At 45.4% G+C, this 16,213-nt stretch overlaps 1 protein-coding gene across 1 annotated transcript in view; it reads right to left on the bottom strand.

The window, feature by feature from the left end:
• pik3ca (phosphatidylinositol-4,5-bisphosphate 3-kinase, catalytic subunit alpha) overlaps positions 1–16,213 on the bottom strand; it is a gene marked incomplete at its 3' end in the record, with an annotated part of 68,457 nt that extends 52,244 nt beyond the window's left edge. The window contains exons 1-7 of the mRNA XM_083768100.1: positions 16,084–16,213; positions 15,631–15,709; positions 12,124–12,253; positions 10,910–11,078; positions 5,646–5,772; positions 2,239–2,448; positions 682–776 (exon numbers count right to left, since the gene is read on the bottom strand). Coding sequence (XP_083624226.1) covers positions 682–776; positions 2,239–2,448; positions 5,646–5,772; positions 10,910–11,078; positions 12,124–12,179 — 657 coding nt within the window. The 5' untranslated portion in view covers positions 12,180–12,253; positions 15,631–15,709; positions 16,084–16,213. The remainder of the gene's footprint in view (positions 1–681; positions 777–2,238; positions 2,449–5,645; positions 5,773–10,909; positions 11,079–12,123; positions 12,254–15,630; positions 15,710–16,083) is intronic.

The raw sequence follows: 16,213 nt of genomic DNA, 5'->3' as shown, positions 1-16,213 counted from the left end.
AGAGTAAATAGGAACTTAAGGAATACTGTTAGTTTCACTGACTGAAGCCAGAACACAATCGATCGATTGTTCATTATAATTAACATGCCCTGAAAATGCAGTTTTTTCCAACCAAGGTTCATGTTTTAGGTTGTTATTAGATAAAGTAAAAGGTGAGTGTAATTTCTTTCTTTCGTTTTAGGGATTTTAGCTGTTTTTGACAGGGGGGCGGGGGCATTCGAGCACAGGGCTAAATATGTATTCTTTTTACAAAATGTTAAAGCGATTTATTTTTTTATTCTTTACTAGTCCTACTAGACCCCAAGAAATTACATTTGGCCACAGAAGATCACGGGATCTACTGAATGTGTCAAACTGGCATATTGAGCCTATATGACACACAGTTTGGCTTCCCCCCCAGTAGGCTAACTTCACATTCAGTAGATCCCGTGATCTTCTGTGGCCAGATGTCATTTCTTGGGGTCTAGTAGGACTATAGTAAATAATAAAAAAATAAATCGCTATAACATTGTGTAAAGAAATACATATTTAGCCCCATGCTCGAATGCCCCCGCCCCCCTGTCAAAAACAGCTAAAATCCCCTCCTCATCTTTTACTTTCTCTCATAACAACCTAAAACATGAACCTTGTGGACACGACAGAAACATGTTAAACTTATTATCAGTATTAATTCTACCAGACCTGTTCAGGCACACAGTCATGGTTGATCTTCAGAGTGTACTTCTGTTTGTCGTTGTTTGGAGAAACAATCACCCAGATCACTACTATGATCTGACCTGCAGACACAGACACGTAGGAGATGAGAAATAATTATATTAATACTAGCCTAGCACTTTTCTCAAATCAGCTTCAAGTTGTAAAATACAAAGAAACAAACAAACAGCTATATCCACCCGCAGCTCATTAAGGATCACGACTCGGCACATTTCACAAAACGGCATAAATTGATAAACCTGCTGTGGTATAAAGATGGAGGAAACAAAACAATGTGTTTGCTCGTCAATTTCTCTGCCATTTTGAGAAAGCCAAGGAGAAAAATAAATCAATAAAACTACATTGTGTTGATAGCCAAACAAATGAAAATCTATATCTCGTGACTGTGACTGTAATAATGATGACTCTATGCTACTTCTGAAAGTATTGTCTTACGATTGATTATACAATAAAACATGGATCAATACATTGATTAACTGTTCGGGAGGCTAGTTGGCTCCGGTGCCTGCTGCATATTTACATTCCTTCTGCTGTCTTTGTCTTTGGTCTAAGTAACAATCAAGGTTCATGAAAGGTAGAAACGTTTGCAGGTCCGCGTCTATATTGAGTAAGAGCAGAGATTTAGTCGACAAATCTTCAGTTGATTTTGTTGACAAAAATGTATTTTGGCAGGCATTGAGGGCGTCGTAATGGCTGATTTTACACTGAGTTGCATGCTGAAAAAGGCCAATCTATAAGCTCTGCAACGCGTTGTGAGCCTGTAGATCTGCTATTTTTTAGCAGTGTACCACCCGAACTCAACCAAACATCAAATGACTTGTCGTTTATTTACACTGGATCTCTTCTCCACTAGTCCCTCCCTAACATTTTATTTTATTTTATTTTTATTTTTTTGCGGCTTACGCCTTTTATTGTTTTTTTGAAGGGACAGACAGTAGGCTGACAGGAAACGGGAGAGAGATGGGGGGAAGACATGCAGTAAAGGCCGTGTCGGGCTCGGGAGTCGAACCCGCGGCACACTGCGACTAGATTACCAGTCGGGTGCCCAGACGGTTACGCCACCGCCTGGGCCCTCCCTAACATTTTAGTCAATTTTTTTATCATCGATTTAATCATTTATCATCATTTTTGTCACGTCCTGTCCTAGGACGTACCGCGCCTGGACCGCCGTCCCTACCTTTGCCCCTCTGTTACCTCCCTTCCCCTGGCTGATTGTGAGACTGTGTCCACCTGCGCTTCTAAGCTGAAGAGACTTTGGTTAATGAGCATGGTGGTATATTAGGGACTCTGTGTTATTGGTTAGGTTGCTCGATTATAACACTGTGTTTCCAAAGTGGGACCTTATGTTATGTATGCCCTGGGAGGGTTTTCTAAGTTATAATAAAAGTGCTTGAGTGCAAGTCGTTGTTGCCTGGATTATTCTGCATACGGGTCCAAATACTGAGGTGTTCCTGACATAGTCGACAAACATTTTCCGCCATAGTTTTAGTAGAGGAATGTCCCGCTGGAAGGCTGTGGTCTAACCTTTGTCCAGCTTGCTGTAGAAGTGTTTGGGCAGATCCTGGCCTGACTCTATGTTGGGCGGGTAGACGTACATAGCTCTGCTGTGGGGCCCGTTGGCGTCTCTCAGCTCCACCGAGTCCTTGCACACGCTGAGGATGTTTCTCCTGAAGTCCTGGACCTCAGGGTCCTTCACCAGGTCAAACTCACACACCGGCATTCCAATAGCGAAACCTATACAAGACACACAGCGGCACAGTACACGTCAGGGTGGGTTTAATAACCTATTCACGACACACAGCAGCACAGTACACGTCAGGGTGGGTTTAACCTATTCACGACACACAGCAGCACAGTACACGTCAGGGTGGGTTTAATAACCTATACACGACACACAGCAGCACAGTACACGTCAGGGTGGGTTTAATAACCTATACACGACACACAGCAGCACAGTACACGTCAGGGTGGGTTTAATAACCTATACACGACACACAGCAGCACAGTACACGTCAGGGTGGGTTTAATAACCTATACACGACACACAGCAGCACAGTACACGTCAGGGTGGGTTTAATAACCTATACACGACACACAGCAGCACAGTACACGTCAGGGTGGGTTTAATAACCTATACACGACACACAGCAGCACAGTACACGTCAGGGTGGGTTTAACCTATTCACGACACACAGCAGCACAGTACACGTCAGGGTGGGTTTAATAACCTATACACGACACACAGCAGCACAGTACACGTCAGGGTGGGTTTAACCTATTTAGGACTGACGTCGACATTTAACCCATTCTGACCTGAGATCAGATTAAAAAAATGTCTATTACATCCTGACAGTTTCATTATTAACCCATTCTGACCTGAGATCAGATTCTAAAAGTGTCTTCGATTTTTCAAAAATAGCAGACCTACAAGCTCGTATCGCGCCACTCGGTGGCGCGATATGAGCTTGTAGATCTGCTATTTTTCAATAGCTAAAGCATAACATGATGCCAACACCAAAATGGGTGCCCGGTCAGAATGGGTTAAAAAAGAATCTTCGAAATCCTCCAGTTTTCTGAAATAAATATTTTCACGATTAAAAAACAATAGCAGACCTACAAGCTCTTAGCGAGCCACTCGGTGGCGCGCTATGAGCTTGTAGATCTGCTATTGTTCAATAGCTAAATTACAACATAATGTTTAAAGCACCAAAAGGGGTTCTGAAGTAGAACTAAATTATTTAACTAAATACATTGATAGAGTTTTAAAGGTGTGTACAGCAATCACACTACTAAACGACAAAGTCAACACAAAAAAGCACAAGAGAAGCACTCTTAAGAACATATATTGATCTTACATTCAGGCCTTATTACTCAATATGGTCAAAAATGTGTTTTCTTCTGTGCTTCACATTGTTTTTGGAAGCATTTATAAAACACTGCAAAATGTGAAATCTCTTTACCTATGGCATTTTTTTCCAGTTCAGCTGCACAAGAAAATCCTCCCTACTTTAGAAGCCATTAGGATTACACCGCGTTACGATGTCAATATCATCGTTAAGCTGTTATGCCAGCCAGGAGCCAGATACTAAATATAACTGTGGTTGTAGCTCTGCTCCAGGGCTAGTTGGAAGTGAATCTGAGGCCACATTACAACTAGGGAGTTCATACTGTTGAGAAGCTATGAGAATGGAGTAATATAATTTTACGTCAGTGTTGTTATACTGGCTGTATTGTGTTGTGTTGTGTTGTGTTGTGTTGTGTTGTGTTGTGTTGTGTTGTGTTGTGTTGTATTGAATGTGCATGAGAGAATAAACAACTTGAACTTAAATTTAGGACAGTCTGAGGCCGATTCAACACCTTCTAAGTCCTGACCTAAGTGTTCTGAAAAGCTTCAAATATTTACCAAAAAAATGACAAATTACAGCTGGTATATACTGTATGTACATAGCAACAACTACCCCAAAAGGGTTTCCCGCCCTGAAAGGTATAGTTACAAAAAAGGGTTCCAGGTCAGACTTTCTGTCATCCACATGGTCTGTCATCCTCTACCAAGTCCACATGGTCCTCTACCAGGTCACATGGTACCCATATTCCATGTGACAGGTTATCAAAAGTCTTACGCACCACTCAACAAAATCTCTGTTATGATTACAGCGAATGTGTGCATATGGTGTTCGTATTTCATATATTTGGGGATGCGAGTGTGTGGTGTGGTGTGGTGTGGTGTGCTGCGATGTTAGCCTGGTTAATAAACCAGACCGAATCAGCCGTTGGCAAAAAAAAATTGCCTACCGGCGGATTTCGGTCTGGAGAGGCTCAATTGTACGCCCATTTTCTACACACGAGAACGTGTGCGCCCAATAGGGACACGGTATGCAATATGGGCGGGCTTTGGTACAGTGACGTTCAATGCTTGAGACCTTTGACTGACAGTAGCTCTGACCAATTGCGTCAAAGAGAAAATGTTTCCCTGGAAATGAAATCCAAGCTGAGCCTCCCCAGACTAATATCCCGCGGATCCGTGCGATATTAGTCTGGTTTATTAACCAGGCTACTGCGATGTTTGTTGGTTAAAAAAAGAGCAGACCCGTGCACACCATCTTCACATGCTCAAATTATGAGAAGAAACTTTCATTTAAACATGCAAATAGCTGAGGAAAAGCCTTTGTACTGAAACTCTGCGTTTTCAAATGAAATCTTCTTCTGTATCGAGCTAGTGGAGATGGCGTGCGGGTGTCTATTCTTTGAAGTGGATTCCATGTGCGATGGCAGGGCTAGAAATTGCGACAATTTTGGTCGCAAATGCGCCTGAATTTTAATCTGTGCGATCTAAAAAATATAACTGGGAGCACCAGTGCCACTGCATATAATTGCTGTAGTGCGACCAAAACGATCGCGACCGAAAGTGCCGCGGGCCGTGATGATTTAAACTTGTAGAGCATAAATATCTGAGCATGTCAAAATAAAAAAGTTTCTAGTCCATTCCTGTCCAGAGTTATGATTTTTTAAAGGAATATCTCCTTGGCTTGTTCTGCTCTCCCTCTAACCTCCCGTCAGTCCGTGGACATTAAGTGGGTGATTAACATCAGCTGGGTGATCAGACCTAAGGTCCTCAGCTGTGAGAGACAACAAAAGGGCTCAATTGAATGGAATGTGTGGAGGCAACACACACACACACACACACACACACACACACACACACACGCTCCAAAGAAAATTCTGGTGCTCCTTCATTCTGAATTTGGGAGCACCAGTGCTACCAAGTAAAAAAGTTAATTTCGAGCCCTGGATGAGACCAGAAGCGTGTCTTTACCAATCTCTCTGTTGAGGATCTTCTCCTCTAGCTATTGAAGGTGTCTATTCTTTGTGCGATGAGACCAGAAGCGTGTCTATTCTTTGTGCGATGAGACCAGAAGCGTGTCTTTCTTTACCAATCTCTCTGTTGAGGATCTTCTCCTCTCGGTTGCCAACGGGTTCGATGACCTTGAGAAAGGGCTGGAAGAGTCGAAGGTCGCACAGCCTTCTGGTCTCGTCATAGAACTCCTCTCGTTCTGCTTCCTGCAGCAAACGACAAACACTTTCTTCACATTCAATATTTTCACTGAAGCCAAAAAAGAAATACTTCCCAGATCACATTATCAACCGTGCGTACGCCAAAATATGGGTGCACGCCGAAATTACCGACATTTTCGGCATTTACCATTTCCGGCAAAGCTTGAAATTGAACTTGAGTAGGACAAAAAGTCACGTCTGGTCGGGAGCTGTCGTACGCTTTGTCCTCACCAGTTTTTCTGTCGTAGAACAGCGGAGCAGCATTGTTTGACCAGCTGAGAGGCTGTCACAGGCATCTAAACATAATGTATTCACTCCTAAAATGTTTATATAAAACTGTATAGGTATGTATATGGGCTACATGTAAAAAATAAAAAGTAAAGGAATACATCAATGATGTGTCTTTGTGTCATATGAAATTAGTAGGAGTTAAAATCGCGCAATTAAAAACAATGTTGCAAGTTAGATTTAAGCCATTTAAACAGTGTTTTGCATGAGCACATACATGCGAGGATTTGGGCTGTCTGTGCTGAAATATTTCCATGACGGGACGTTGGAGAGTATATGCAGTGCTGCAGTTGTGGAGAGTCCCAACGTGGGTAGCCTACTGTAGCCTAATCTACAGCAGGCCGATGTCTTTCTGGAGTTACGGTATGTGCAATCTCCTCCTCGTTTAATAAACCCGACGCGTCGCTCGAATGCCAAATGTACCGTGCCAGCGCAAATGGGAACCGCATCGGAGATAGGTAGGCTACCCAGCCAGCCCACCACCCCCGTGCCAGCCACATATGAGGCTATACGGCAGCACATTCATATAATGACAGTTGACAGCCCAGCCACTGCAGCGATCGGCGACTGCGAGGCAATCTAAATAGACTGTCGAACGTGCATGGTCAGTTGGTCACGGACGGACCACAGTGATAGAGAAAGACAGACAGACAGGACAGGAGGAGCAATATGCAAAACAGCGTGTGTGTGCCTATTTCTAATTCATGGTTCACAGGTTCAGGTTTTCGTTCACTAATATATGTTGTATATTCAATTTAAAAGACTTTAATAATTTAATAACACTAACAACACACAGTTAAAGTTGCTTGCAAATTGCGATATGTGCGTGCGTGCGTGCGGGGGGGGGGGGGGGGGGGTTATTTAATTCATGCAGGTTTATTTATTTAAGATACAACAAGTTGCAAGTTGCGTGTGCGTGCGTGCGTCTGTGTGTGTGTATGAGAAAGGGGGCAGCAAGGAAGTAACCATGGTTTCAGGATCGTATGGCAGAACGTTCATGTCGCAAAAACAAGGGCGAGGCTTGATTTAATAGGGCGTGCCAGATAGATTTCAGCCGTCACATTTATTAACGTCGGAACGACATTAAGGAAGGATCAGCTGTTTGCGATCACTTTATAAATGCCGTGGCGACGTGTGTGTACTACGAAACCTGCACTCGAATCTGTGGCAGATTTTACACTCGATTGATAAATGAGGGCCTTAATGCCAAAACATGTGCATATACCCAGAGCCAGCTGCTGCGACATCTGAACTTAACACTCTTAACTCTATGAGTGCCACAGTTAATTCACTAATCCTTCGCCAGTGGCATAATCCTTTCAGTGCATACTCTTATTTTGAAGGCGTACCATTACCGGGCCGTGAACCGGAAGTAACAACCAGCTGTGTAAAGTGTCCCACGATCGTTATTAATTGAATGAAACTTCCCTACTGGTGTAACACTGAGAAAGATGTAGGTGGCCTCCTCCTGCAGCAGGTGGTGGAGGGGGTATTTCCTACCTGTGTAGGGGGTATTTCCTACCTGTGTAGGGGATATTTCTACCTGTGTAGGTGTCACATTATCTGTCTGTTGTGTACTCTTATTGTGTAGTTGTTTTCCTAGTGTTTCCTGTCTGCTCCATTTGTTGATACCTGCCTTGTCTCACCAGTCTGCATTGTAATTCACCTGTGTCCTGTAACCTGTTTAGTGTCAGCCAATCATGTGTTGATTGTAGTTATGTTGCACCTGTGTCTAGTTAGTCTTGTGTCTATTTATACCTCCCAGTGTTCAGTGTTCCCTTGTCAGATTATAGTTTGTTGTCACAGTGTCCTGCCGTTGTATGTCCTGTCTAGTTGTGAATAAATCATCATTCTACTATCTGCCTGCCTGCTCTTGGTTCTGCATTTGGTCCATCACATGTCTCACCGTGACAGTATAATCTGACCAACATGGACCCAGCAGAACTCCAGGGAATTGATGAGGATCTGCAAGTCATTGACAGCTATGTAAATGCAATTAAAGCAACGACTTGTGTTAAGCAGCAAGAGATGGCTCTCAGGTTGGCCTTGAAAGAGACTTTTCAGTTCATGAAAAATAATCCACAATTGGCTCATCTGGTGGATGGAACAGCCAGGCAAATAAGAACTTTATTGGCATCTTTGCTATCCAACAAGCCTGTCACTCCAGCTTGCCCTGCATCCAAACCTGCTCACCAGCCTGCTCATCAGCCTGCTCCTCAGTCTGCTTCCCTACCTGCTTACCAGCCTGCAATCCAGTCAATCAGGCTGGGGTCTGTAGGCCTCCAGCCTGTCTGTCCTGAACCTGCCCCTGTTGACCCTGTGTTCCCTGAGCCAGCCGATGCTGAGACAGCTTCAGCTTTGGATCCATTCATTGGGACTCGCTTGGCCATCTTCAGGGGGAACCGGGTGAGGGGGCGTGGTCGCCATGGCTCTTGACGACGTCAACACTCCTCACCGCCCAGTGCCGCCGAGACGCGGCCACCGCCGCCCAGTGTCGCCGAGACGCGGCCACCGCCGCCCAGTGTCGCCGAGACGCGGCCACCGCCGCCCAGCGACGCCCAGTCGCGGCCACCGCCGCCCCAGATGCCGTCGCTGGCACACAGCGACACACTGCCAGAGCTCAGCGCCACAGAGCCACCGCCGCTGCAGCTCGCCTCCACTGAGGCCCCGCTGCAGTTCGTCTCCACTGAGGCCCCGCTGCAGTTCGTCTCCACTGAGGCCCCGCTGCAGTTCGCCTCCACTGAGGCCCCGCTGCAGTTCGCCTCCACTGAGGCCCCGCTGCAGTTCGCCTCCACTGAGGCCCCGCTGCAGCTCGCCTCCACTGAGGCCCCGCTGCAGTTCGCCTCCACTGAGGCCCCGCTGCAGTTCGCCTCCACTGAGGCCCCGCTGCAGTTCGCCTCCACTGAGGCCCCGCTGCAGTTCGCCTCCACTGAGGCCCCGCTGCAGCTCGCCTCCACTGAGGCCCCGCTGCAGCTCGCCTCCACTGAGGACCCGCTGCATTTCGCCTCCACTGAGGCCCCGCTGCAGCTCGCCTCCACTGAGGCCCCGCTGCAGCTCGCCTCCACTGAGGCCCCGCTGCAGCTCGCCTCCACTGAGGCCCCGCCGTTGCAGTTCGCCTCCACTGAGGCCCCGCTGCAGCTCGCCTCCACTGAGGCCCCGCTGCAGCTCGCCTCCACTGAGGCTCCGCCGCTGCAGTTCGCCTCCACTGAGGCCCCGCCGCTGCAGTTCGCCTCCACTGAGGCCCCGCCGTTGCAGTTCGCCTCCACTGAGGCTCCGCCGCTGCCCCCTGTTAACTTCCTGCCAGGGGCTTCAGCAGCTTTGGGTCCCCAGCCCCCTCGAACCCGCTCTGAACAATGTAATCCTGTGAGTGGTTATTTTGGTCCGCCGGATAGCCTTTTTGCCACTCTACCTGTCGTTCTGTCTACCTGTGTCCCGGTTTGTATGTCTGCGTGTATGTCTGCCAGCATGCTTGTGCGTTTGTCTGCTCCCCAGTGTTTTAGTCCCCCTAATCTGTTTTCCCACCTGTTGTGTCAGACCGCATGTTTGTCTGCCTGTCTGTCTGTTTGTCAGTTTATTTGCTTGTCTTTGGGTTTGTCTCAGTTTGTGTCTGTCTGTTTGTCTGTGTGCTTGTCTGTGTGTCTTCCCACCTGCATTTCTGTATGACTCCTCGTTTTGCCCTGCCAAGAGCCAGTCCTGTGTTTTGTTACAACTTGTTTTGAGCTTGTAGATCTGTCTTTTTAGTGTTTTTGTCCTGCCAGTCCTATGTTAGTTTTGTGCCCCTGTTTCCCTCCTTCCACCTCCCCTCCACCCACCCTACTCAGTATTCGGGGATTATTATTATTATTATTTTTTTGGGATGTTTGGAACCCATCCCTTGGGGGGGAGGTACTGTCACATTATCTGTCTGTTGTGTACTCTTATTGTGTAGTTGTTTTCCTAGTGTTTCCTGTCTGCTCCATTTGTTGATACCTGCCTTGTCTCACCAGTCTGCATTGTAATTCACCTGTGTCCTGTAACCTGTTTAGTGTCAGCCAATCATGTGTTGATTGTAGTTATGTTGCACCTGTGTCTAGTTAGTCTTGTGTCTATTTATACCTCCCAGTGTTCAGTGTTCCCTTGTCAGATTATAGTTTGTTGTCACAGTGTCCTGCCGTTGTATGTCCTGTCTAGTTGTGAATAAATCATCATTCTACTATCTGCCTGCCTGCTCTTGGTTCTGCATTTGGTCCATCACATGTCTCACCGTGACAGTAGGGGGTATTTCCTACCTGTGTAGGGGGTATTTCCTAGTACCTGTGAGGGGGTATTTCCTACCTGTGTAGGGGGTATTTCCTAGTACCTGTGAGGGGGTATTTCTACCTGTGTAGGGGGTATTTCCTAGTACCTGTGAGGGGGTATTTCCTACCTGTGTAGGGGGTATTTCTACCTGTGTAGGGGGTATTTCTACCTGTGTAGGGGGTATTTCCTACCTGTGTAGGGGGTATTTCCTAGTACCTGTGAGGGGGTATTTCCTACCTGTGTAGGGGGTATTTCCTACCTGTGTAGGGGGTATTTCCTACCTGTGTAGGGGGTATTTCTACCTGTGTAGGGGGTATTTCCTACCTGTGTAGGGGGTATTTCTACCTGTGTAGGGGGTATTTCCTACCTGTGGGAGAGGGTATTTCCTACCTGTGAGGGGGTATTTCTACCTGTGAGGGGGTATTTCCTACCTGTGAGGGGGTATTTCTACCTGTGAGGGGGTATTTCTACCTGTGAGGGGGTATTTCTACCTGTGAGGGGGTATTTCTACCTGTGTAGGGGGTATTTCTACCTGTGTAGGGGGTATTTCCTACCTGTGGGAGAGGGTATTTCCTACCTGTGTAACACTGACAAAGATGTAGGTGGCCTCCTCCTGCAGGAGGTGGTGGAGGGGGTATTTCCTAGCCTCCTTGAACAGGTCGTGTTTGATGGTTATGAGCGTGGCCTCGCGGAGACATTCCAGGGTCAGAATCATGCCGTTGGGAAGCAGGCAGTCAACCAGAATCCTGCAGGGAACAATTTACAATTTAGGCATTTAGCAGACGCTCTTAATCCAGAGCGACTTACATTAAGCAAGAACAAAAAGCATGGCAATACATCACATTATATAAAAAGTATTTATCATGAAACATGCATAAGCTAAGAACGTAACAGTGGAATATCTATATAATGAAACTATACATATAAACTATACATACTGTATATACTATATTATGCTATACATATGTACTATGAAGTGCTAGTATGACTACATAAAATGCAATTATAGTGCTGTCTACATAACATGCTATAAGTCTGTATCAAATGCTATCTAAGTCTACAGAAATGCTATCTAAGGGGGTATAGGGTAAGTGCTATGGGCCATGATGGAGTCTGAAAAGGTGGGTTTTCAGACTACGGCGGAAGATTGGGAGTGATGCTGCAGTTCTGATTGCAACGGGAAGTGCATTCCGCAGGGAAGCGACATTATATAGCGGAAAGCGACTTTAATGGCTGGCCAGAACGTCGAACTACCGGGGACGAACGACGACAGCAATCTTATTTTCTCATTCTCGGTCATCACTATTATCGTTGTTAGAAGAAAGCACAAGCACTTCCAAACTCTTGCAGGGCAAGACACTTGCAGGGCATTTCTTGACAGAAAGTAGCTCATAACGTTTCTGTGGTGGATTTTCATGAAACCAAAACTTTGCAGATAGAAAGAGGATAATTCAAGCTTTTAGTTTTTTGAAAAATCATTCAAATGTGGCACAAATCATTGAATATATATTTCAGAGAGAACCTTTTTAACTAAAATATTTGCTTCTGGGGGGGTCCCTGGAACTACACATTTTGAGATGGGGGTCCGTGGCCCAATAGAGATAATTCTGGGGGTCCTTGACATGAAAAAGGTTGAGCACCACTGACATAGAAACATGGGTTTTTCAGAAAAAGGTTTTTTAATCGACCTCAGTCCAAAATGGGTTAATCAAATGCATGGTAGGTAGGTACAACATGGCAATAGGACACCACCAAAGTAGTGAGATACTGTACTGTACTGAGGTACTGTACCTGGGAGGCATCAGGTGGATGCCCCACAACTCCCCTGAGGACGGCCGGGGAGGCATCTTTGTCTGTCCCTCAGCTCACACACACAGAGACATCTTTGTCTGTCCCTCAGCTCACACACACAGAGCAGAACCTGAATAGACAAGAAAGGAAAGGAAAGGTACTATGTTTACCCAGGGTAACTGGACAAAGCTCAATAACTTGTTTACAGCCAGGCCCTGCTCATAGAACATTTCATGGTAGAGGTTCAATGCCTTGCTCAAGGGCACTTCAGCGGTGGTAATTTTAACGTGCCGGTCCAGGGATACGGATTACGGACTATAGCGACCTTCCGATATCAAGACCGCTCCGCAAACCGTTCGGCCACCGCTGCCCCAGAAGAAGAGACACACTGTCATTGCATCTGTGTGTTGAGGTTCACAGTGAAAACTAAGGGGTCTGTAAATACTGTAAGTACATAATGAACTTATACCTGTAGGCTGTATGTATTAGACAGAGAAATCTATATCAGGTATTATATTGATGGACACATGGTTCCCTCACAAATATCTAGTGCATATCTTATGTGTCCTTGTGCTTCAAATTGAAGCAAGAACTATAAGCAGGAACCGTGGTTCAGTGTAAAAGAAAGCATTCCACTCCATGAATTTAGGTTTTTGTGTTACAATGTAGAATCAGTCAGCCATAACACACTGCTTTATTTTCCCCAAACCTTGCAACAGTGGCCCTGCTTAATGTTTCCGTAAAACCTCATTTTAAAATATACGACGTATGTCACAAGGTTCTGGGTAGCCTGGTAAACCCAGGGACCAGGCTATAGGTTCTGGTTACCCTGCATACGCTGATATTAGATGAAACGTACAGTACTGTACAACTGCGTCAAAGACATTTCCTTGCGAGCTACAGTATGTGCAGGGCACACCGTGCAGCCACATCATCATGTTGCCCCTCACTCTAACCACAAAGCCACTGAGCTGGTTCTCCAATCTCCAATGTATGTACAAAGTACAAACGTAATATAACATATATTAAAGCGGAAATAGTGGTTTCCAATATTGGTTTTACACAAACAAATTACAAAGAAAACAATTGCTCAAGAGGACCTACTGTAGCAAGTTAACTACACAACATCACATCACACTAGGACCCAAAAATATCCACCCCTTCTAGCTCTATGAATTGCAATATTGTATGAGATAGAATATGTCTACACCTTCAGAAACACAGTATGCTTGTTCCCGGAGCTGAAGTTCATCATTGTGAAGCAACACTGGCCAAAAATACTGCCTGGAAAAACAAAAAACATGCTACCACTGCTTTTGGTCGACAGGTCACTGAACTTTCTGCCAGGCACTAGGAAATATCTGGGTGTCCGGGGACATCAGTGGTTCAACTCTTTATCTGGGTGTCTCTGGGGACATCAGTGGTTCAACTCTTTATCTGGGCGTCTGGGGACATCAGTGGTTCAAGTCTTTATCTGGGTGTCTGGGGACATCAGTGGTTCAACTCTTTTAGATACACAGCTCGGACTCATCAGTCATCACTGATTGTTGTGGTCATATGGCCACAACGACACCAAAGTGACTCCATGGCCGATTGTGACACGATGGGAACAAAGTGTGTTGTGGACTGACTCAGAACATTATACAACGTTGCAATGTTTTGACTTGAACCTCAGCCATAAACAATGCTCACGGATGTCGTAATATTCAGAGGAATAACACAGGAATGAGAAGTCATTCTCTCAATGATTTACGTGGAGCTCTCGTCTTGTGCCCGGTATTTGAAATTGAGTAAACCCCCATGTACGGCAGTCTCGATAAAGGAAGGGAAGGGAATTATCTAGCTGATGAGTAGTGACTCGAAGGTTGAATATAGCCTTCTTGAGACTGACAGTGTAACCTTCATGGACATTTAGAGGACAGCATTTATTTACACACCTGTGTTTAGCCGGTCCCTTCCCAACTGTTCTTCGAAGGGATGCCTTGTGTCATAATGACGACAGCTGCCTTGTTATACAGAAGCTCATTGTGTGGACGCCATGGCTGTCTTGCATTCAAACAACGAGGAAACAAACGGTGTGGTGAGAAACGCAGTAAAAATAATTAGGCCTGGCAAAACAGTCAACCTGAACCTTAACACAAATTATGAATTAAGGTTCACAGTCTATTAGGAAAGGCTGCTGTACAGTTTTAGTACAAGCAGAGGAAATGGGGGGGGGTGTATCTATTTGGTAATACAAGTGCTGAAATGTGTTGTCCAGCACAGAAAACACAAGTCGGTTCGGCCCTGTAGAGCCTACAATGTGACATCATTTGAGGTTCGGGGGGTGGGTACCGTCCTAAAGTCGGCTCTTCGGTGGTGCTACTAAAAATTTCTGACGAGCCAAAATAATTTCGGCACTACAGCGGTAGAATAGGAGTAGAATCGGCCCTTAGGCCCATTGCTCCCAGTGGAGCATAGGCCATCTACGACTCTAACACTAACATCACGTTTATTCCTCACGCCCATTCACATGTATTTAACTCATGAGGCCGGTTCCACAAAATGCCGTAATTCTAAATCAGTAGTTCTCACACACACACACACGCTGTGTGAGCTTGTATATCTGCAATTTTTTGAACAGCCGAGGCAAAAATGAAATGACACAGCATGCTTTCCCGGTTTTTAAATGGGTTAATATTGCGAGGTTGGCCCAGGCCGTAGCGTAACGGTCTGGGCACCGGACTGGTAATCCAGTCGCAGTGTGCCGCGGGTTCGACTCCCGGACCCGACACGGCCTTTACTGCATGTCATCCCCCCATCTCTCTCCCGTTTCCTGTCAGCCTACTGTCTGTCCCTTCAAAAATCAATAAAAGGCGTAAGCCGCAAAAAAAAAATATATATATATATATATAGGCCTATATATATTGCGAGGTTGTGAGCAGGATGGAAACGTGAGGACATAATAATAAGGGGTAACTTATAAGCAGGAGAATGGGATCAAATGTGTATTTTTATTTTAGAACATAAACTAAATAAAAAGCTACAAACAACAAATCACCCACTGAGCCGTGACCCTGATCAGGATGCAGCAAACCCCGAGGGGGGCCGAGGAGGAAGCTTTCCCCACAACACAGGATATGGGGTTGAGGAAACACTGGCCTAGAGAGTAGACACAAGTCCACTTTCAATGCTGAAATGCAACGATAGGCGAGCACTGGCAGGTTGTCGGTTGTCACGTCAAAAAGGAAGCCAAGGCTCAGCTAAGTAAAACAAATAATATTAGGTGGTGCAGTTGTTTCACACTCAACAATGTCAAAACTATCCGTCTAAACAAAATGAGAAACAATTATTTTTACGTGGTCAGTGAAATTGGTTCGATGTTTGTTTTCCATAAAGAGCTTCTTCTTCTTTTTTTAAAGTACTTTTGCAGGCCAGGCAGAGGCAGGCAACACTCAATGTTTTGTTTGTGTGATGGGGAGAGGAAAAGTGCATGGTGGTTAGTGGAACTGTGCATGTGATTATTACCTCCTACTTTGATGGTGTGACAGTTCCACCCTTCATGTCTCAGTCATATCTTCTCTTCACGCAGTCACTGCGACAATGACTGTATGTTGAAAGAAAGAAGAGAAATAATTATAACACAAACACACACACATCTCTATAGTTATTCAATATTCACACTAGACAGCAAAGCTAGCTGGTTTGGTTCCAGAACTTAAGTGACAGATAAAGAAACCCAAACTGCCTTTGACATAGGCTATTACAATTCGACATGTTCAAAGTCTTTAATATTATTTAGACAACGGTTAGGATGGAACAGTATGGGGCTAGCTTGCTACACATAGCTCAACAGCTAACAGCTATACCTTGGCATCCTCTTATTAAAGGATATCATCACAGTGACATTCCCCTCACAAAACAAACAAGTCCATCGCTAGAATAAGAACGACCATCATTTCCAACACTCGAGAGACTGACCTTTCTAGTCTGGCGTGGCACATCCACTCTGTTCCACTCCTCCACAGCGTGAAACGGCTCAAAAGATGATGTTGGTGTGGTTCTGAAACGAAAACACCGTTGGTTTTAGAGTCAGCTAGCACGGTTAATT

Source organism: Protomyctophum parallelum (assembly GCF_964188405.1).
Source record: "Protomyctophum parallelum genome assembly, chromosome: 6".
NCBI lineage: Eukaryota > Metazoa > Chordata > Actinopteri > Myctophiformes > Myctophidae > Protomyctophum > Protomyctophum parallelum.
The sequence above is the reverse complement of the archived record's forward strand: the minus strand, read 5'-3'. Positions and strand labels throughout refer to the sequence as shown.